Raw genomic sequence first — 21,508 nt, 5'->3', positions numbered from 1 at the left:
CACTACGCCTGCTGCATCGCCTCGCAAAGTAACATGTGACATGTGAAAGCTGAGAGATCAGCCCTCCACGTCCTGCAGGCCATAGGACAGAGTCCACGCCCTGTGACATTAAACCAGGGAGCCCCTGCCTTCCCGGTGAACCATTTGACCTCTCAGCTACTCCAGCAGCCCCCATGCCTCGGGACACCGAGGACCCCGAGCACCAGGCAGCATCACATGAGCGAAGCAGACAATGCGTGCTCTGTGAGTGGCTCTGCCGGCGAACATTTAGGCCTCGTGTCTTGAGGAAATGCCACATGACTTCTCTCAGAGGGCACCTTCCCTGGGCCCTTCACCTCCCTGGAACCCTTCTCCTGTCCTGCTGACTCCAGCCAGGCTCATGGGCAGGAGGCCTGGAGTGCTGTGACCCCATGGAGCTTCCTCCAACACAAAACCCCTCACACGGCGCTTCCTATAGCTCCCCCAGCTTCCCCCTCTTTCCCCAGCCCAGCTCATCCCAGCCACCCCCGAATCCCCCCAAGGCCTCCCCGGCCTCCTCCGCCAGGAGCTGCCCATCGCTCCCATGGGCACCCTTCTTTCCTCCGACTCCAAGCTCCACCCTCCGTCCTTAAGCCCCTTTGGTACCGTCCGCCACCACGTCCCCGCTCCCCAGTCCCCCTTGGTACGCCCCGCCCCGCCAGCCGCCGCCCCGCCCTCCCAGCAGGGGGCGCCGAGGGGCGGTGCCCACCCCGCGTCGGGCCGACACCGGGGAGGCACTTCCGGTTGGCGGCGGCGGGATTGGGGAGCGGGTGCGGGGCCGGGGGGAGTCGAGCGGGGCCGCGCCGGGATGGCGCTGGACGTGCGGCGCCTGGAGGCGCTGAGTCTGCACGAGCTCAGCGCGCTGTTGGAAGATGAGGAGCGGCTACAGGACATGGCCCGCGAGATGGAAGAGGTGAGGGGCATCCCCGTAGCCCCGGGCCGCGGCTTCGCCTCGGGCGGCTGCGCTCCCCCCAACCCCTTCGGCCCGCCGGGCCTCGGGACTTGCTGTCCCGCCGCTTCCCCCCGACCCCCGGCGCAGGTGACTCCCTCCTCCTTGCCCTGCTCGGCGGTCACGGCTCCGCCATGGAGTGGCCGGTGAATAAGGAGCCCCTGTGCTGTGGGAAGCGCTGCCTGCCCCTCTCCCTCCCCCTCTTCCTCCCGGCCTTTTGTTTGCTGGCCGTCGGTAACGGGAGGGAGGTCTGTACCCGGGCACTTCTGCCGAACGCTGGGTGCCAGAGGAGGGGGGCTGAGGGCTCCCCGCGCTGAAAATGCTCGGTTTGTACTAAATTAGGAGACACTGACGGAACGGAGGTGGGATCAGTTTTTCCATTAGTACAACCCTTGTTCTGTGCCTTGGCCTCGATGAAGGATTTTGTCAGGGTGAAGTCGGTCCTAGTTGTGGTCTCGATCTCGGCCTAACTTTAATTCAAAATAATATGAAAGAGATTCCTGTGTGACCCTGTTGGTATGCTGGGCGCAGGGAAGGCTGTCAGGCTTTCTGGTGATGTTTTGCCTGTTTGAAATGTCTTTGTCAGTGTATCAGACTCCGAGACGTGCTTCTGGATCTCTTGCTTATTGAAACAAAATAGGAGCTTGTTTTCTTCCTTCTGCAGTGGTTGCCTTTTACTGGGTTTTCTATATGGGAGTGGACACTGTGTGTTACAGTTTTGATAGGAGACTGTTCCGGGTTTATTTGACTGCAGGTGTGCCTGAAAGACTCTGTGTAGTCAAGTCAGCAAACAACTAATAAGGTGAAACCATATATATTGAAAACTTTCAAAGAAAAAAATGTGTTGTACTTCTCTGTGTTTGTTGGTTTGGGGGGGTTATTTTAATAAGAGAGGGAAAAAAAACCCAGGAAAATAAAGTTTACACTATATTCTTGAGAAAAAAAGCTTCATTTATGAAGCAAAATCAGTTACAATTGTATACCCTTAAACTAAGATTCCTGCCCTTTTGGTACTGTAAAGGAAATTGTTCTGAATCACCTCAAACCAAATTGTTCAATTGTTACAGGTGAAGAAGCCCCCTGGAGGTTGATCAAAATGTGTCCCTGGGAATTTGCTGGTTGCAGTAATTTGTATTTTGAAGGTGGTGTAAATAGATTTGCAGAGGGGGGCAGGCTTAGTAGCCTTTCGTATGGGCTTATATTTTGAGAGCTTAAGCTGCTGAAGAAATGGATATTGCTGGGTTAAGTAAAAGATGCAGAGATCTCAGAGGCACGGTGGTTTGCTGGAGGGCAGGAGTAGCCTTCTGCATAAAACCCTAAATATTTAAGGAAAGTCAACAGCTTGTAACAGGATTAACTTTGTAAAGATCTAAGTGGGTGCAGTATGGCTGTTTTCAGCCTGACCCCTGACAAGGGACCTGAGTGGAAGGTGTGGCTCAGTGGGCTCCTTTTTTATTGCTTATTTGTCGATACATGCATAAGACTGTAGGTCAGAAGTGACAGAAAACCTCATGACTTTAGTAGGAAAGATCTTCTCTCACTGCAAAACTAGGCCATGTTCTCAATCTGACCCTCCACTTTTCCTCTTTTGTTGGCAACAGAAGGCTTTCAAATTGTAGAGTAGGGTTCTCCAGGCCTCAGGGAATATTTTGTGGTGTTTGGAAAGTGTGGCTATGTTTGAAGGTACTCAGGCTCTGTGGAAATATTGGCTGTGCTGCTGTCGGGTATAATCCTCTTTTATTCCCTGTGGAGGCTTTTACTAGAATCTATTTAACAAGAAGTGCACTTACTCACCTTGGAAGGAATTTGCTGTACTTCAGTACTTGTTCCTCGCTCTGGTTTTGCCTCCACTGAAATGTTTTCTGATTGATTTTTTTGCTACTGGGTCCTGAGTTTTCACTGTGAAGTATGTGGCAGGAAGGAGAGGGGGAAATCCTGAACATAAAGAGGGAACCATGGTGATTTCACTGCTGGTTGTGTAGGTATTCAGTTGTCAGTTCATATGTATCTAGGTTGTAGGCTTATCCCAAAGTCTTTAGATTCGCAATTTCATTGTGCTCTGCTGATTAAGTCATGATTCTTGAGTCATTTCTCTGAGGTCACTTGTATTTTCAGTGGCAAAGTTGGCTAAAGCTGATTATTCTGTAATTGAAAAAACCTTTGTTCTCCTTATTGCAAGGGAAACCTAGCTCAGAACCCAATGTGTTATTCACAAAGAGGAGGATTTGGAAAATCACTTGGCTTTCTTGGTGACAGCTAAAAATAGGCACCTTCCAGCCCTGAAGGGAATGTATTTCTGTGCAGCATTTGAGCTGGGTTTGTATATGTCATTGTGTGTCTGTGTATATCTATATCTGTGTGCGCTCACATGCACATTCATATTTCACTGGAGGAATATGCACACACGGTGACCTTCACACTGTGTCCCCAGGTGTGTGTAAATGTAGGATCAGAGATCTCAGCTGCTGGTTTTTCTGTCTGTAAGGTTGTTTTTGAAACCTCTGGGCTTTCAGTGCTTGAACAACGAACATCTTGTCTGACAGAAAGAGGAAGGAAGCCAATTGTCTGGTACTCCTAGTCTTTTAAAATCGAAGAAGGCTGTCTTTTTTTCTTTTTATCATAATCCTTTGAGGTTAATCTCTGAAGTATATCTACAATACTCATCTTCATGAAATAGAAGTGCATTGTTTATGAAAGTCAGTCTCACCATGATCATTCTAAATGGCACAGATGAGAGAATTTGTGACCTGACACTGGTAGCTTGATGAATTTCTCCGTGAAAAGGAGTTTCTTTTTATCTATCAGAACATCCCTTCAGTAACAGTGCGACATTGTGTTCCTGACCACTGACTTTCCACTGCCAAAAATTATTTGTTCAAACCCTTAATTATATGAAATGAAGAAGTCAGAAATGTATTACCTTCCTCTCATTTCAGGATTTCAGCGTACACTGGCAAGCACAGTGTAGTTCTTTTCTCAAAAGCCATTTGAAAAGATCAGGCAGTGCAGAAAGTTCAGATTAAAACCATGTGAATGCATGCCCAGATTTCTTGGATTCCCACTCCTATCCTAAAACCACATTGTGCAAGTGGTTATGTTCTTGTTTGCCAGACATGAAATTTAGTCATGAAGTTAGAAATTAGGCTTGGTCACAATCACAGATTTGTCTCGTCCAGCTTAACACCAAAATGAGTAACCTGCCTGTGCCTGGGTGCAAATGGCAGTTCTGGGTGTCCTTCTTCTACAGTAAACGTGTAGGAATTGCAGCTTGCCTTCCAACCTTTACATTGTCATTTTTAAAGCTAGCACTTACATAATCAGAAGAGCTAAATTTAGCAAATCTAATTGCTTTGGAATATACATTAATATTTATTACTGAACAGATGTTGTTAGAGAGTGTGTTATCACTTACCAGTGCTTCATGAAAAGCACTCTTAAATCTTCTGTAAAAGAAGTCTCTCTTCTCCTGCTCTGCACCTGTCAGGTCCTGTTTCAGGGGTAATAATTTGACACTCCAAATGTGTGTCGTTAGACTTCCGCAGTGTGACTGCATATTTTAGTCCTCATTTACAAGTATGTGTAAGCGAAAGAGAGAGTGTGGCAATGATAAAGGCTGGAGCAAGACTCCAGAAACCTAAAACGAATGTGGCTGTGTGTAAAGCAATTAAAATGGTGCCACAGAAAACTTTTTATTTATAGCTCCTTTAGAGACGTGTTCTTGAAAGTACTGAGAGGCTACTTGCCATGGTGCTTGCCAAAGCAAGCTTATAATCATAGCAGCACTTGATGGACTTTGTGGGTAGTTGGGATTTCAGCCCCTCAGACTGCACCTCACGAGACATCTGGTCTGGAACTTTTGGGACCGTGCTTTTGGATGGGTGAACAGAAGCGACTCAACTTAATAGCCTGAAATTGCACCAAGGGAGGTTTAGATTAGATTTTAGGGAAAAATTCTTCACTGAAAGGGTCATCAGGCACTGGAACAGGCTGCCCAAGGAAGCAGTGAAGTCACCATGCCTGGAGGTGTTTAAAAGACATTTGGATGAGGAGCTGAGGGACATGGTCTAAGAGTTGTATACAGGGAAGTGTTAAGTTATGGTTGGACTTGATCTTAAGTTCTTTTCCAACCAGGCAATTCTATGATTCCTTGATTCTTCTCAGAGACATTTTGCACAAATAACTTCCTGCAAACCATTATTTTTTGAGTAAATCATAACAGTAAAGATATTGCTGAGCTAGTACTGGTTTCTGGTTTATTCTACCCAGCATTTTTCTTTGTTACTTAAAAGTGGGATGAAACAAAGCCACAGTAGTTGAAATTAGTAGAATCTCAATTCCTAAAGCAGTTGCTGCTGCCTGATCTTGGAATTGTTTATTAAACAACTCATTGAGTAAAATTATTCAAATTATTTCTGTTAAAGAAGCTCACTTTTTAAGTATTTTGAGTTTTGGAGTGCTGGATACACCTTTTATTCTATTGTATATAATAACCTCTGTGTGGCCACGGCTTCATTCTTTCGCAGTGCACAGGATTTGTTTTGAGTGGTCTGCTGAATGATGAGCAATCCTTCTGCCATTAAAATCCTTTAATAAGCAGCTCAGTATCATTACCCTGGTTGTCCCATTCAGAGCAAGAGCTTAGCAATTAAAAAGAGAGAGAAAAATCAAAAAGGAAAGCATATGTTCTCTTTAATATTGCCCTGTCTCATGTCTCATGATTCTGACTGGTATGTCTCATCTGGTTTCAGATTAATGTTTCCTGCCTGTTGAAGTGCTCATGACCTCAGTAGCCTTGGTAGCAATTCTGTTTGCTTACCTCTCTTAATAACTTTTTCATTGCACTTCCAGCAGGCAGGTGAACACCTGATGCGCTCAGTAGTGGCTCCCTGCTAACGCACATTTTTATCGCACAGCACATCTTGACAACAAAATGACTTCTATTGGATTTATTCCTTGCTTGGCTATTGTCTTGCCTTGGGGCTTGTGGAAAGCTGTGAAAAGATGCTGAAAGCATGCTTTGTGCTGCCTTGATAATCTTAATACACTGGTCATGCTGTACTGTGTCTTTGACCCTTGGGTGATTTTGCAACTGTGTCTTTCTTGTTTTGTTTTGTCAGTGGTTTTTGAAAGTTTTTCAATAGGGCTTTTTAGACTTAACTTCACAGAGCTTGCTCCTTGGATTCCTTGAATTAACTTCTAAATGTGGTGGAACAGTTGCAGAAAAGTTTTGTTACATGGACCTTAACATCAGTGCCAGAGATTAGTCTGGTTTGTAAAATCCTGACTGTATTCAAGTTGCCTTGCTTTGGGGTTGTGTCTGTTCTCCTTGCTGTGAGACAGAATTCACTCATTCCACAGACTTCAAACTTCTCTCAGGAAGCATTTAAATGTCCTGAACGTCATCATCTCCTCCTTAAGTTTCATTAAACATCCTTCTTAAATTTACCTTTTATTTGAGGAACAGGTTCTTCTTACAGTTTTGAATAAGATCCAGGTTGAGTTTCTCGTCTCTTGAAGTGGACATTTTCAAGAGAAATTTGGCACAGACTAACGCTGGCAAGGAAAACTTCAATAGTGACACTTGAATCAATCATTAAATGTCAATCATGTTATTTGTTCAACTTCTATAGGGGAAAAAAGTGCCCTTCTTAGAAGTGCTGTAATGTGGAAGAAGTTGAGTCATTAAGTCTTGTGTAATTTTAAGCACTGTAACTTAAAGTGTCATTACAGATACCTGAACTTTTCTCAGTTTTAAGTGAAAGTCTTAATACTTGGTTTAAGTTTGGACTGGTCTTTAATTGCTGTATGTCAGATGCTAAGGACAGGAACGGATGTCACTGTGTTAGATGCAGGTCATAATGCTGATTTTTATCTTCTTTTTACAAGTCAGTTGCATCATGTCATGCTGATATCTGTTCATCTGAAATGATTTTGAAGTAAAGATAGTCAGAAAATTATTGTAGAAAGTGATGCATTTATTTCTTCTTCCCCTCCATAGTCCTGTTGAGAAGTATCATGATACTTGAGACAGCAGAGTTCTTTTAAAATAATGTTTAAAAGCACCAGAAAAGCTTAAGGAAGCCTTTTCTTTTATTCTGTCTGCCCAGAGCTCTTCCTTCTCCTCTTTATTATCTGTGATTTCAGTAAAGGATTCCTTTTCCTGAGGTTTATGCTCTTGGAGGGTTTATAGGTTTGGGTCCACTGGTGTTTTTCTGTCTAGAGGAAACATGTGTGTTCTTCATCCTGCAGATCAAAGTTCATTTATAAAACTGGTCTTCCCAGACTGACTGCACAACTGCTTTGCAATAAGATTGTCAGCCTTACAAGCACTGAAAATACACTCACCAGATCAAGCTGAACTCACTTGAAGGAAGTAGTTTCCTCATTAAAATGGTGAAAGAGGAGAGGCACCAGGAAACAGGAATCTTTTTGCACACAGTCATCTTTGGCTGGCAGTTCAGAATACAGCTAGTTAACAAAGCTTGTGTCACAGGAGGTGATTTGGTAAGAAGCTGGATGCCAGTAATTAAGCTGTTAAATCATGTGTATTTTAGTTCCCTTCATAACTGTTAGAACAAAATGTGAAATAGGGGGACTTAGGCTTTCCAAAAGCAACAATCTTAAACAGCATTGGATCAGGGGAGAAGCAGCAAAGGGAAGCAACCAGTTGAGTTATTTTGCATTGGATTCAAAAGTGAGAAGAGAGGATTTTCATTTTATTCTTGGAAAAGCTTCAAGGTGAAGACAAGCACAGAGCTAGAAGGTTGTTTAGGCTTGATAGGAGAAGACAAAGCAGTATCACAAGTACAGTCTCTCCAACTTTTATAATTTGGAACAGAATTTCATTTTGATTGTAGAATTTAGGACTCAGCAGTTTCCTTGACTGGATTTTTTAAGAAGTGGCTCAGCAAGAGCAGGGTGAAAGAGTAAAACTTTGGTATTTGAAGAGCAGTATCTGGGGGGGAAAAAATGTGTAAGTGACATTGAGCCAATTTTGAATTTAGCAGATTAAAGTAGCACATCAATATTTCAAAAGGAAATAATTGCTTTCAGAGACACTGCTTGGAAAATATTTTCACCTGATGCATCCGGTTTTTTGCTCACACTGCCCAGAACACCTGAATGCTGATCCTGCCCTTTTCTGGGGCTTTTAAATAGCTCATCTGGGTTTTCTCTTTCCTGTTTCTGAGGTGTGGCTCTCCTGTATCCACCTGTGAGTGTGAAAGGGGCAAAGCACTGTACTGTTTGTGTTTGCAGTGAATTCAGTGCAGCTGTCCATAAAGAAGATCTGTTCTAGCTATACAGGGATGCTGTGGGCTGGAAGGGGCGTAGCAGTGTAGAGATGACAAAAAGTGTACCAAATGTTCTGTTGGTTTTGAAAGCAGCTTGTTGGAATCAGTCTGGTGTGCCATGGGAGAACTATCCTGCTTGTTGATTCAGTCTGAAAAGCTGAAATCAGATCCCTTGGTTGTTTGGAATTTTAGTTTTGATGTCTGACTATTTCAATGAATCTAATGTGACATCCAGGGCAGGCTTCCCCAAACACTCAGCTCTCCCAGAGCTCATGAAGTCTGGCTTGATAAAGTGGTGTGCATGCATGTCTGTGAGCAAACTCACGGTCTTGCTGAATCATGGGTTTGTGAGAATTGTCATTTGTTCTGTAGGAATAATGTCTTCAGGCTAGGATATGTTAAGCAGAAGGATTAAACTGAAAACCAAGCATTTGGCATTAATCCAGGATCAATTTATTAATATAGTTGGAGAAGAATATTCTGGAGAAGGAACAGTAATGATGCAGTCCTTGGTTTTTGCATTCTAACGAGATAAGGGATGACATTCCTCTGCAGTCTTACTGCATCCCACTGCTGGCATCCAGAGATTTTTTTTTTCCTTTCCTAAGAGCAACTGTTGCTTTATCTGTCAGCATTCATCATGGGGAAGTAGTGAGGGTGGTGTGTGAGGTGTTATCTATGTTAAATAATGAGTTAAAATTCATACAAAGCACCTTCAGGCAGCAGAGCATGAAGCAAAAATAAGATCTGACAGAGCTGTGACAGCCAACAGGTCGGACCTCACATGAGTGTGTCATTAGGATGAGAAGAAAATAGAGTGACTAGCTGCACTCCTCTGCCACTTAGCAAGGATGTCTAAGCAAGCACCCAGAGCCTGGTTTCTACTCAGGAACTGCTACTGTGCCACTGAAACCAGTTCAGCAGAGCCAGAACCCAGTTCCTGTTTGGAATGGGCAATAGCCATTCTGCCTGCTGGAGCATTCATGGACTGCTCTGCTCCTGCCCAAAGAGGGCTAATTTGAGTCCTTCCCCACACCACAAATGCTTTGAGTAACTATTATTCCCATCTTGCAGAAGATGCCTGTTTAATGAGCTCTCTGCTGCATGTGGAAAAAAATGTGCAGAAAAGTGACTTCAGATGGGTATTCATTCATGTTAAGAAAGTGATTAATTTACAGGTGCTCATGGCTGAAAGAAGAGATCCTTATTCTCAGGACAGTTCCTCTGAAGGTCTTCGCCCCTTAAGCCTCACAGTCCATTGTCATTGTAGATGATTTCAACATGCTGTTTGCAGCACAGACCTCCTTATTCCTTCTAGACTAGATGCAGTAGTAAAATAGTATTCTAGTAGAGCAGAGCAAAATGGTTGTGAGAAATGATTTTGCACAGCAGAAAAAAGAGATCATAGGAGAGGAGCGCAACAGCTGAAGCTGACTGCCCAGCACAGCATTAGACATTCCCACTGTTCCTAAAAGTTCCCCAAGTATTGGTAAGAGTTGAAGATCCAGTACCATAAGACTGATGTTTAGAGCTTACTTTTGTGGTTTATTTAGAAGTTTTGAAACTCTCATGCTGTCTAAATAACCATTAGTCTTGCTTAATATTTTCACTGTCCTTTCACACGCTTTTGCTTGTGTGTTTGTTTTGGGTTTGTTTATTTCCAGGCCCAAAATGTTCAGCACAGCAAGGACATGACTCTGGCCAGCAACCGCAGCCTGGCAGAAGGCAACCTTTTGTACCAGCCCAAGTTGGAATCTTTGAAATCCAGTTTGACTGAAAAATACCAAGAGCTGCAAGTCCTTTTTGAAGCATACCAGATAAAGAAGACAAAGCTAGGTAACGTTTTCAGTTGCTGGTTATGATCTGATGTTTTCTAAGTGAATGTGAATCTGTTGCCTGGGGGTTTTTTGACTTTTATTTTGGGGTTTGGTATCTCATTTTTAGCTGTGTGAAGTAGGGTGCAAACTGAAGTGTCATTTTTGCGTGGTTCTGAAAGAGCTCATGCTTCTGACGATTTATTAAGTATCTGTTGCACCTGGTGGCAAAACCAGAGGAGTCTTTCTATTACTGCATGCTTACCTACCTATTGCAGACCTGCTCTTATCTAAAGGATCAAATCTGTTTACCTTGCTAAAAGGCAAAGCATAATTGGAATTTTCAGGGATTAATGATAAATCAAATGGAATATTGCATTTAACTTTCTTCATGCTTAATGATGAAGTATTTGCATGTCTGATACTGCACTTGCTGAAGTGCTTTGATTTCAATATTGAAAGTATATAATTGCCATTAAATTTCAGCTTTTAGCACTCTGACAATATTCCTAAAGTACTTGGACACTCACAAGTCCATGGGACCGGATGGGATCCATCCTAGGGTGCTGAGAGAGCTGTCAGATGAGCTGGCCAAGCCGCTCTCCATCATTTTCCTCCAGTCCTGGCTCACCGGTGAGGTCCCAGATGACTGGAAACTGGCCAATGTGGTCCCCATCCATAAGAAAGGTCAGATGGAGGAACCTGGAAACTACAAGCCAGTCAACCTGACCTCAGTGCCAGGGAAAGTGATGGAGCAGATTATCCTGGTGGCAATAACTGCGCACCTGAAGGATGGCCAAGGGCTCAGGTCCAGCCAACATGGATTCAGGAAGGGCAGGTCCTGCCTCTCCAACCTGATCTCCTTCTATGATCAGGTGACCCGCCTGGTGGATGTGGGGAGGCCTGTGGATGTGGTCTACCTGGACTTCAGCAAGGCCTTTGACACTGTCCCCCACAGCATACTGCTGTCTAAGCTGTCAGCTTGTGGCTTGGACCACTACACTCTGTGCTGGGTTAGGAACTGGCTGGAGGGCCGAGCCCAGACAGTGGTGGTGAACAGTGCCACATCCAGCTGGAGGCCAGTCACCAGTGGTGTCCCCCAGGGATCAGTGCTGGGCCCTGTCCTCTTTAACATCTTCATTGATGATCTGGATGAGGGGATTGAGTCAGTCATCAGCAAGTTTGCAGATGGCACCAAGTTAGGAGCAGATGTTAGTCAGAGGATAGAAAGGCTCTGCAGAGGGACCTCGACCGACTGGACAGATGGGCAGAGTCCAGTGGGATGGCATTCAACAAGTCCAAGTGCCAGGTGCTGCACTTTGGCCACAACAACCCCATGCAGAGCTACAGGCTGGGGTCAGAGTGGCTGGAGAGCTCCCAAACAGAGAGGGACCTGGGGGTGCTGATCGACAGCCACCTGAATATGAGCCAACAGTGTGCCCAGGTGGCCAAGAGGGCCAATGGCATCCTGGCCTGCATTAGGAATAGTGTGGCCAGCAGGAGCAGGGAGGTCATTGTGCCCCTGTCCTCTGCATTGGTTAGGCCACACCTTGAGTACTGTGTCCAGTTCTGGGCCCCTCAGTTTAAGAAGGACATCGAAACACTTGAAGGTGTCCAGAGAAGGGCAACAAGGCTGGCGAGAGGCCTTGAGCACAAGCCCTATGAGGAGAGGCTGAGGGAGCTGGGATTGTTTAGCCTGGAGAAGGGGAGGCTCAGGGGTGACCTCATTGCCCTCTACAACTACCTGAAAGGTGGTTGTAGCCAGGAAGGGGTTGGTCTCTTCTCCCAGGCAACCAGCACCAGAACAAGGGGACACAGTCTCAAGCTGCGCCAGGGGAGGTTTAGACTCGAGGTGAGGAGGAAGTTCTTCACTGAGCGAGTCATTCGGCATTGGAATGTGCTGCCCAGGGAGGTGGTGGAGTCACCATCCCTGGAGGCGTTCAAGAGGGGAGTGGACGTGGCACTTGGTGCCATGGTCTAGTCATGGGGTCTGTGTTGATAGGTTGGACTCAATGATCCTCGAGGTCCTTTCCAACCTAAGTTATACTGTGATACTGTGATGTTTTCTTCCTGTACATCATCCTGTCCAGAACACAGTGGAGTATGCTATTGTGTATGTGTCTTAGACATTCTGGTGGTTGCTGAGGCAAGCTGATAGCTTCAGTTAGAAGTGACTTGGAGCCAGCTGTCATTTACTGTTCTTTTTGTGCCATTACAGACAGACAATCCAGTAATGCTTCACTGGAGACGCTGCTAGCGCTGCTTCAGACAGAAGGGGCTAAGATTGAGGAAGATACAGAGGTAATGACTGCACCTCTGCCACTTAAACCCATTAGCAAAGACTTCCAGTGTACATAGCTGCAGCGCAGTACTGAATGTGTGATAGACTAAAAGAATATATTTAAGCATATAGTCTGGTCTTTGCTTGGAATTTCAGTGAGCAGACATTTGGTTTCAGTGAGAATTTTTGTATCTGGGTAATATTTTACTCTTAACATCTTTAAGATGTTAAACATCTTTAAGATGTTAATTTAAGAGAGAAAACATTCCTTTTCTGAAAAGAAAGCCAAAACCTCTTGGTTCCTTGGCATTGCCTTCAAACTCACAGCCTGTGAATGTGGAATATTCCTTTTTAATGATGTTTGCTTGGAATATGTATCAATCCAATAGAGATGTCAATTAGCAGCCTAATGAAAACCATGCCTGCACTGTTTTTTCTCTCCAGTATTTCTGGTGAAATATTCCTTCATGACATCCACATATCTTTCTAGGTGCCAGTGGTCACCACTCACTGGGATACAAGTGCTTGAGGGATGCTCTGTTTTCAGAATAGTGGAGTTGTTTGGGTTTGTTTGCTGATTTGCCAGTAGGAAATTTTCTGTAGCTATATCAGGGGGAGGAAAAAAAGTATTAATTAGCTTTGACCACAAAAATACATTCCCAGGACAAGTTGAATTTTGTGATGGTATGGTCACCTCATAATTATTAAACATCATTTACCCAAAGCCACAAGTAAGCATGAGTTTTAAACCTGCCTTAGCAATAATCTGCTTGTCTGTGCTAAGTCTTCCAGAGTTCTCAGTGTTTCTGTTGGCCTTGCAAGCAGCACTGAGCTGTAATTCAGCTTAGCTGGCGATCTGGAAAGCTGATGAGCTTGATTCATTCTCATCTCTGATGATCAGATCTAAATTCAGATGTTCTTACTGCTGTTGCTTCAGTACAAATTTAAGCAGAAATGATATTTAACTTCTGAGTAATAACCAACTCAAAATTCTGCTCAGAATTCTTAGCGTGCCTGTGGTCCTCCATATGCAAGCTGGAAAATCACAGGCAAAATGGTGCTATTTTTAGGCTCTAAGCCATTTAGATTCTCTTGCAGTATGCTGTTTTTCTAAGAGACTGTTCCATATTTGGCAGAATATGGCAGAAAAATTTCTCGATGGTGAAATACCACTGGATTCCTTCATCGATGAGTACCAGAGCAAGCGCAAGCTGGCTCACCTGCGCCGTGTGAAAATCGAGAAGCTGCAGGAAATGGTGCTGAAGGGACAGAGACTTCCACAGGCCCAGCCGCAGGCTCAGCCCAGAGCGCCCGAGGCAACACCAGCAACTCAAGATCCCTACCCTTCGGATGCAAACACCCCTCCTTCAGTGGTGCCCCGACGAATACCGCCCCCTCCACCTTCCTCAGTCCCAGCAGGACGCTTTCCTACTCCCTTTACTGCAGGCATGAGTTCGGGACCAGCTCTCTCTTATCCAGGTGCTCCGTATCCTCCTCTCCCACCTCGACCAGGAGTTCAGCCTGCGAGTCAAATGCCACAGCCAGGATACCCATCTCAGTTTGTACCACAGTATCCTCCAGCTCTTCCCCAAAGACCACCTCGCCTTCCACCACATCCTGGCTTTATCCTCCAGTGAATATTTTGATGCGCCTAACTTCTGTATTGGTGCTTATATTTCCTTTTTCCTCCCTTCAGAGACTCAAAGTAGGCAACGAAAGCCTCTGTTTTTTGCACAATGGATTACAAAATCCGAGCTGTGGCACAGAGGTCTGCAATTGCGTTTGCTAAATGTGATGATTTTTGTTTTCAGTGACACCAAGGTTTTTCTAGGAAGGTGATAGGGTCTAAATGTTGTGAATCCATCAGATCCTGAAACAACGTCCAAGTGGATTTCCCGATGTTACAAATCCAATCACACTCTGAATTCTTGTAGTGATGGTAAATCAGCATCCTCTCGCTTCCGATGTATTCCCATCGCAGCTGGATGTATGTGTGGCAAACGGGGAGATATTTGTCTCTCTAAAGTATTGTCTATCAGTGCCAGTGTTTGGATGGTAACACCCACATCTGAATACTGGGCAGAGAGTTTCAGTGGACCCCGCTGGCATCCCTTGCAGTGTGGCCAGACAAGGACATTCGTGGCCAGGTGCATGACATTTTCAGAGCTCGCTGAGCTGAAACTCTTGTCAGAAAATGTAGTGTTGTTTTTAGACAGTAAAACTCAACAAGAGTTTCATTTCTACATTTCAGTTGTTACCTTAGACTTTTCTTGATAAAAGTACACAGTCCTCCCACTCCTGAAGAGCTTGATAACCTGAAAGTCCTGGTCTCTTGAAATGAAACTAAACTGTTTGTGGAGCCAGTTTAGAGTTTTATAGAAACCTTACCGGGCATTTTTATTCCCTTACCTGTTAAGACTCTTTCTTAAGTGGTTTTGGGTTTGTTTTTTCCTTTCCCACACCTTGGATACAGAAATGATTTTTTCACACAGGTGCTTACCTTTTGACATCATGTCATTCCAGGAATCTAGGCAGGGTATTTTCTTAATCAAATACTGGCTTTTCACATCGTGCAGTTGCCCACTTGAAATTACACAGTTACATTTTATCTCTCAAGCTCTTGTCTCTCACTTGGCAGGACTATATTTAACTTCCCATGTCCTTCAGTTCTGCAGCTTTTGGCTTGCCTGTCTATGTGGAATTTGCAGTTACAGTTTCTCTGTAAGCAGGCAAAGCAGTAAAGGTTTTTAGGTGATGGTGCATGGTGGTAATTTGGATCTTACATAATCCATTCTTTACTTGCCCCTGGAAGGGGGGAGGCTTTTTAGGGGAGCTCTGATTTCACTCTCTATGTGGCTCTTGAAGCCTAAGGTGCAGACACATGCTGGTATTTTAATCCAGCAGTGGGGGAGGAAAGTCTTGACACTTGTTACTTGAGCAGAATGTGTCCATAAATCCGTTATCAGTTTCTCACATCCAGAAACAACTTTCAACTAATTCAATATAATTTAAGAAATTCACAGTAATCCAGAACCTGGCACAGCCCCTGTGTTATTTCAGAACATTTTCATACCATTGTCCTGGAATGCACTGCATTGTTTGGAATCTCTACTACAAACAGCATCAGTCAAAACAGAGTATCTTTTTGTGTTCCTTTATGTAGGGCCCTTGACTGTCCCTTAATCACTTCCTCTGGAGTGTGGTGGTTGCTAGCAAATACTAATCTGAATTTAAGCTCATAACAGGAAGCTCTCTGTTCTGAAAATGTATCTCTTTGGCTTGGTTCACCTGCTGAAGACAAAGGGCAGGTTTGTCAGTGTTATTGGCATCTGAACCAATTCTCCAGTGTAAGCCTGGAAAGTTTCTATAGAGGGGAGGATTTTGTGAAGCAATGTGCATTGGATTTGTTTGCAAAGTGTGTTTTTTCTGTAATCTAGTGATGGTACAGGATGTGTTCTTTTGGTTTTCTTTAGTGTAATAGCTTTTCTTGGTATTCTTTTCTCACTGAAGCTGCATATAAGCATGGATAATTATGACTCGTTTCAAAGTAATTTTGCTGTGCTATTAGTGCTGGTATTTGGATGGCAGCTGTTGTATCTGAATGCTAACCATGAGTCTGCTGTAGAAACGATTTGTGCCCTAGAAGGAATTAAAGTGTACAGGGGCTACCAGGGTGGTGGCCGAGTAGAGATTCGTACTTCGAGCCTGCTACACAAAAACCTCTAAATCACTCTCAAATTAGTTTTTGCTAATATTTGATAAAAACAGCCAGGTATATTTTACACTTATCAAGTGCCAACCTTTTTTTTTTTTTCTTCTTTTTAAGGAGGGTTGAGAATCCTCAGAAATGATGGAGGTGAGAGATAAGTGTATCGTGAATTTGCACTGTGTTTTATGTATCTAACTTTATTGGTATTAGTAGTTCCAAAAGGATATTTTTTACTACTTGTTAAATTTTCTGTCTTTTGGTAACTTTTGTGATAACATGACCTTTCAGGGATACTTTGTCTAGAAACAAACTCTTGTGCAACCTAAATACAAGACGAAGCTAATGCAACTTTTTTTCCTGTCTCAAAGCAAAACAATGCATTATTGCATATGCATGTGGCTGATGTGCCTTAGGATCACTACTTGTGATTGTAATACTAGGATATTAGCGTTTTTTATCATTTGAATGGCCATTGCTCAACTCTAAGGGCTCTCCAAGAGCACTTTCTTCTACAAAAACAAAAAGAAAGACCCTTGTACTTCAGAGAAAACAAAAGCTGTATCTGCTATTTGTAAGCTTACAGTTGCCTTCACTGATGGAGAAGTTTGAACGTAGATGATGTAACTAATGTGATGTTTCAGTTAGAGCTGTCTCCTAACTGAAATCCAGCTGCTCATGGAAAACATTTTGCCATTAACTGTGTGTGTGTGTGCGCACAAACTGTAAATATACTTGACTGCTGGTGATGTTGAAAGGCAAAGATGCCTGTGGAGAGCTGTTTCAAGTCCTTTCAGAAACAAAAATTTCAAAACACTAACCTGAACCAGTTGGGCAAGAGATGTGTAGGTGCTTTTTGAACTGTTGCCCTTCAACAGCTTCTCCAGTTCTGTTATAGGAAATAAATTCTGCTATGGCTAGGATGTTTAGACTTGTACTAATTTGCACTGTTTATAAGATAGTGAGATTAAAATGCCATAGGCAAGCTGAGAGTTGAGATGGGGTGGCTCAGTATGCTTGCCAAAAAAACTATATATATATATATTATAATGTTGTCCTGAGGATTTTTAATGTCTGCTGCAAATAGCATATACTTCCCCAAAGCAATTGGAGTGGAGAAAAAATCCGTTAAATCTGATGTGTAACACGGCTTTAGAGTGTTGGTAGCATTGAAAATACTCTCTTTGGATGGGCAGTGGTTCTGCCAGTCTTTTGTATGCAGTTTTGTAAGTTATGACTAACTCAGTTGTATGTGGTTAGGGTGTTGGACTGGGGATCAGCACCAAATGGCTCCAACTCAAGGATGAGTTTCACAGCACTTCAGTGCTGTCTCCTAGAGGAAGCAGAGTCAAGTTGTTCTAGCACAGCTGGTCTGCACAGGTCACCATTGTACTGGTGACCCTGGAGGGACTGTAGAATATAAGCTTTCATGTGATGCCAGGAGGCAGAGCCCTGGGCACAGTCTAGTCATGGGTAATGGTTACATTTAGTGCCCCAACTTCCACAACCTCAGTTTCAACCTCTTTTGGGACTCCTCTGCCCTCTCAAACTGGAATAGTGACTTAGATACAGAGCTCAAATCAATGGTTCTTTTAGCCTGAATAAAACAAGGGCAAACATTGAGTTCAGAGGAGGTAGAGTCATCCTGCACCTAAACAGTTCCTCTGTGTCATCCTGGACAGTCTAATCAAGGGGCAGTTTTCTATGCCTAGCAAGTTGTGAAATGTACAGTGGATTTGTTTGCATAAGTCTTTCTGTAATCTACTGTGGTCTGATTTTAAATAAAATAGCATATCTCTCTTGGTGTCATTTCGTGGCTTCATTGAATAGTGGTGGCATTACCATGTTTTTCAATACTAAGGGTGGTTTTTTTGTGTAGCAACATCCAAACACTTGTAGGTGAATGCAGAACATCATTGCAAGATTAACTTGAATTATTCACAGTAAATCTGTTGGCCATGTTTTTAGTGCCTGGATACAGTGAGTCCATTTTGTATGTAGCTGATGCAGGCTAAGTATGCTTGGAGTAGATTCTGCATGTTGTAATCGTGGCAAGGAGCAAGGTGGCCTGGCCTGCCAGGTGGAGTCCATTGGCTTCTGTTTGACTGTCCTACAATTAGCAGAAATAGTGGAAGTGTTCATAATCTCCACCTGGAAAAGTCGAAGGAAGAGGGAAAGCCACTTGTTTGTTAAGAGGAGAAACTTAGATTTCAGCCAAGTCAGGAGAAATGAGTCAGAGTTATTTAGGAATATGAGTCAGAGGACAGAAAAGACCTGATGTAATTTTCTGTGATAATCTGTCTCTATTAATAAAGAGTGAACTAGCAGTGTGAAGTAGCAGCCCTGCTGCAGAATTACTGATCATCTCTGGAAGAAAATCCCTTTTTTAATTGTTTCTTGATCCATTCCATTTGTGATGGCTACAGAGACTTGGTAACCTCTCATGCAGAAATAGGGAACTACAGATGAGGAAAACTTGCTGTGCTGACTCAGTGCAGGTGGGTGAGGGCAGGGGATGGTGTTACATAAAAGCTGCACTTCTTTCACTTGGCTCCTCTAAGAACTGGCAGCATCACCCCTGTTTTGCAGCCTGAAGAAGGTGCTTGCAAGACTTAATAAGTGCCTATTTTGGAATAGGTTTGGATGGCCCTTTCTTGTGGCTTACATGCACCAGAAGATCATTCCCTGTGCAAAGGAGAGGTAACCTAGTACAGACCTTGCCAGACTGGGGACTCCCATGTTGGTTGTGTAATGGCTAACAAAACAAGAGAAGGAAGAGAGTGAGCAGTGTGCCAGTGACGTGCTGGCAGAACTGTACATGGTCTTGACATGTCCCTTTGGAAGCCTATGCAGATGCTTCAGTAGTCCTTGATGCTGTAATTTGAGTCCTCTTCTGGTTGTATATTAACCCTGCTTTGAGGCCTTTACAGGTATGTCTGGTCACCTCTCTGAGACTTTGTCACTAGAAATTAGATTGATTTTTTTTTTTGTCTAAACTGAAGCTTCAGGGAAGCCTTGTTGAAACTGTTGCACCAGCTGGCATCTTGTTCCTAAAGCAGGCTGTCTCTGGGTAGCCTTTCCTGAGCATAACTTCACCTGAAGGTAAATCTCCCGTTTTTCTCACCCACAAAACAAGTCACAGGCTGCTGACGCTGGAAGACTTGGCAGTGCATAACTTGAACCTTGGATCCTGCTGTAAGCCAAAGACTCTTTTAGTGCTACCTACCTCCAACCTGTTCAGGGTGCTTATTTTTTTCTGTGCTCTTGATGAGCTGGAATTCTTTTTCCTTCAAAGGTAAAAATTTCCTTTCACTGCATAAAGTAATGCCAGACCTTGCTATCTGTCCTAAGAGTTGCACATTAGTTTAGCAATCACTACTCAAGGTGGGCTAATTTCTGAGAGATTAATGTCATTAGTCTTGAAAGAAGCCATCATAGAGGATGGGAGGTGACAAAGTGTAATTTCCCAGCACTGGCATGAGAGCTTCTGGTTGAGGAAAAAAGGCTGATTGTGGAGAAATGTGGAAATGTAACATTGACCTTTGGGCTGAGGTGTGTGATTGTCTCATGATTGCTTCATGCCAGATGGCTAGTAAGGGGACTACAGACCACCTTGGTATTTTTGAGCTAACCTTGCACACACACCTATGAGGTCTTTCTAAGATGATTGTATTAACCAGTATTTCTGTGTTTCTCAACTTACTTTTCTGATGGGGCCGTTCAGGAAATGCTGTCACTAAAAATAGTGCGGCCCCAATGTACATACCGTGTGCCTTAGTCACTGCTGCAGACAGGCCAGGCTCTGAAGGGAAAGAACCTGCCTTGCAAGTGGGTGGCTGCTACTCCCAGCTTTAAGGGCTCTTCAAGACCTACTTTTACAGAATAATTTTTTTGTCTGACTTCCTAGAGCATGTACCAGCAGTGTTCTCTATTCATCTACTTGATTTAATGGGCTTTTTTTCCCCCAGCTGATCTGAGACCCCCGTGTTTTGTAAGCTTTGCTCTCTGTAGCAGTGCTGTTCCTGCACTTCAGCTGCTTTGTGCATGCCTGTTCAAACTAATTTGTGGTTCCTGCCTTGGCTGATGAGAGAGCCAAAGGGTGGGGAGAGGAGGGTTTTGATAGCAGGCTGTTTGAAAGCTGCTTCATGAAAAGTAAATGGTATCATTCAAACCTCAGAGGCAGGGGCAGAATGTAATACCTCACAGCTTTCCCTTGGTTATTTTCCATTGCTTTTGCTACAGGTGCTGAGTAAAATTTGTTCTCAGGAGCACATCATGTCCAACGTCTTTCTCTCTCTCCACAGATGCACTAATGATATTTCAAAGTCATTAGCAAATTGGATCCTGTACAGCAGGATGTCTTGATGGAATCTCAGAATAAACCTTTGCATACACAGTTTGCAGAGCTGATTTGTGATTTATTCTGCTACAAATAGCAAAAGGCATGAGAGTTAAGGCAGCTGTAGACTGGGCAGTAAACTTAGTTTTGGTATAAAAATTACATTAGTAGATAGGCTACACTTTAAATGGCCTTCAGAGCTTAATTTTAGTAGTACTGATGGTTTTTGAGACTCTGCAGGTGCTGGTCTGGGCTGTTGTACCTGCAGCCTCTGTGAGTATCCATTGAAATCACAGTGAAGCAGCAGTGGTGGGAAACAAGTCATATTTACCCACAGTATCATTCTGAAAGACACATTTGACTTCTTTTTTGAGTTATAGCTGTGGCTAGACTCACAGTAGTGAGCTTTCAGAAGGTAACATGCTTGATTAATCAGTATTTCCATTATGAAATGTAATGGTGTGAGTGGTTGGAATGATGTCAGCCTCCCAGCAACTCTTATCTTTATCACCAGCTTTAAATAGAGCTACTGTGGAGCACACTTCCTTCTAGCAAGAGAAAAGCTTTCTGAAAGAAACGAAACTGAGTATGGAGCTGGCCAGAGTCACCTTATCTCAACAGCCATTGTCACTTGATGTAACAAGAGTCACCTGAGGGACACAGCTTGGTAACCCTTTCCCAGCTCTCCTCCACTGTTGCTGTAGGTAAGAGGTTCCCTGTAGCTTAGTAGAAAGCTCTTGATGTAACTTGAAGGCTCAGCCCAACTACCTGCCTTGCCCAGTGACACCAATATGACCACCAAAGTGCAGAAGGTGATTCAGGCATGAGAAGTGTTGCTTGCTCTGCTGCCTGTAGTAGTTGCTCACAAAACTGTGAAGTCTGCCTAGTGATGAGTAACCTTGGAACTCTGAAGTTGTCATGCGACTGCCACAAAACTAAACCAATAAATGCCTTAAAATGTGTTTTCTGGAGATAGAGCAGCTGCTAATTCTGGTTAACTGCTTTATAGCCTATTGTTAAGCATGGGAACAAGAAGTTGTGTGTTCTATGGCTTCTATGAAATGATTGTGATTTATGTAGGGTGGGTAGTGAGGAACTGGATGACAATG

General features: G+C 43.8%; 1 protein-coding gene across 1 annotated transcript; it reads left to right on the top strand.

Moving 5' to 3' along the window:
* The first annotated feature begins 800 nt into the window (after positions 1-800).
* Positions 801-17,860, top strand: VPS37B (VPS37B subunit of ESCRT-I). The gene is made up of 4 exons (XM_068163496.1): positions 801-931; positions 9,924-10,095; positions 12,292-12,374; positions 13,491-17,860. The coding sequence occupies exons 1-4, from the start codon at positions 827-829 to the stop codon at positions 13,989-13,991; spliced, it is 861 nt and encodes a 286-aa protein (XP_068019597.1). The 5' UTR covers positions 801-826; the 3' UTR covers positions 13,992-17,860.
* Positions 17,861-21,508: the final 3,648 nt, after the last annotated feature.

This window comes from Melanerpes formicivorus, unplaced genomic scaffold, assembly GCF_026170545.1.
Source record: "Melanerpes formicivorus ecotype bairdi unplaced genomic scaffold, bMelFor1.0.p_v2 SCAF_72, whole genome shotgun sequence".
Classification (NCBI taxonomy): domain Eukaryota; kingdom Metazoa; phylum Chordata; class Aves; order Piciformes; family Picidae; genus Melanerpes; species Melanerpes formicivorus.
This window is presented reverse-complemented; position numbering and strand designations above follow the sequence as displayed.

Bases quoted from the DNA above. Each gene is read 5' to 3' on its own strand.
- VPS37B (XM_068163496.1), top strand. From the start codon at position 827: ATGGCGCTGGACGTGCGGCGCCTGGAGGCGCTGAGTCTGCACGAGCTC. The intron at 932-9,923 runs GTGAGGGGCATC...GTTTATTTCCAG, and splicing joins TGGCCCGCGAGATGGAAGAG to GCCCAAAATGTTCAGCACAG. The intron at 12,375-13,490 runs GTAATGACTGCA...CATATTTGGCAG, and splicing joins AGATTGAGGAAGATACAGAG to AATATGGCAGAAAAATTTCT.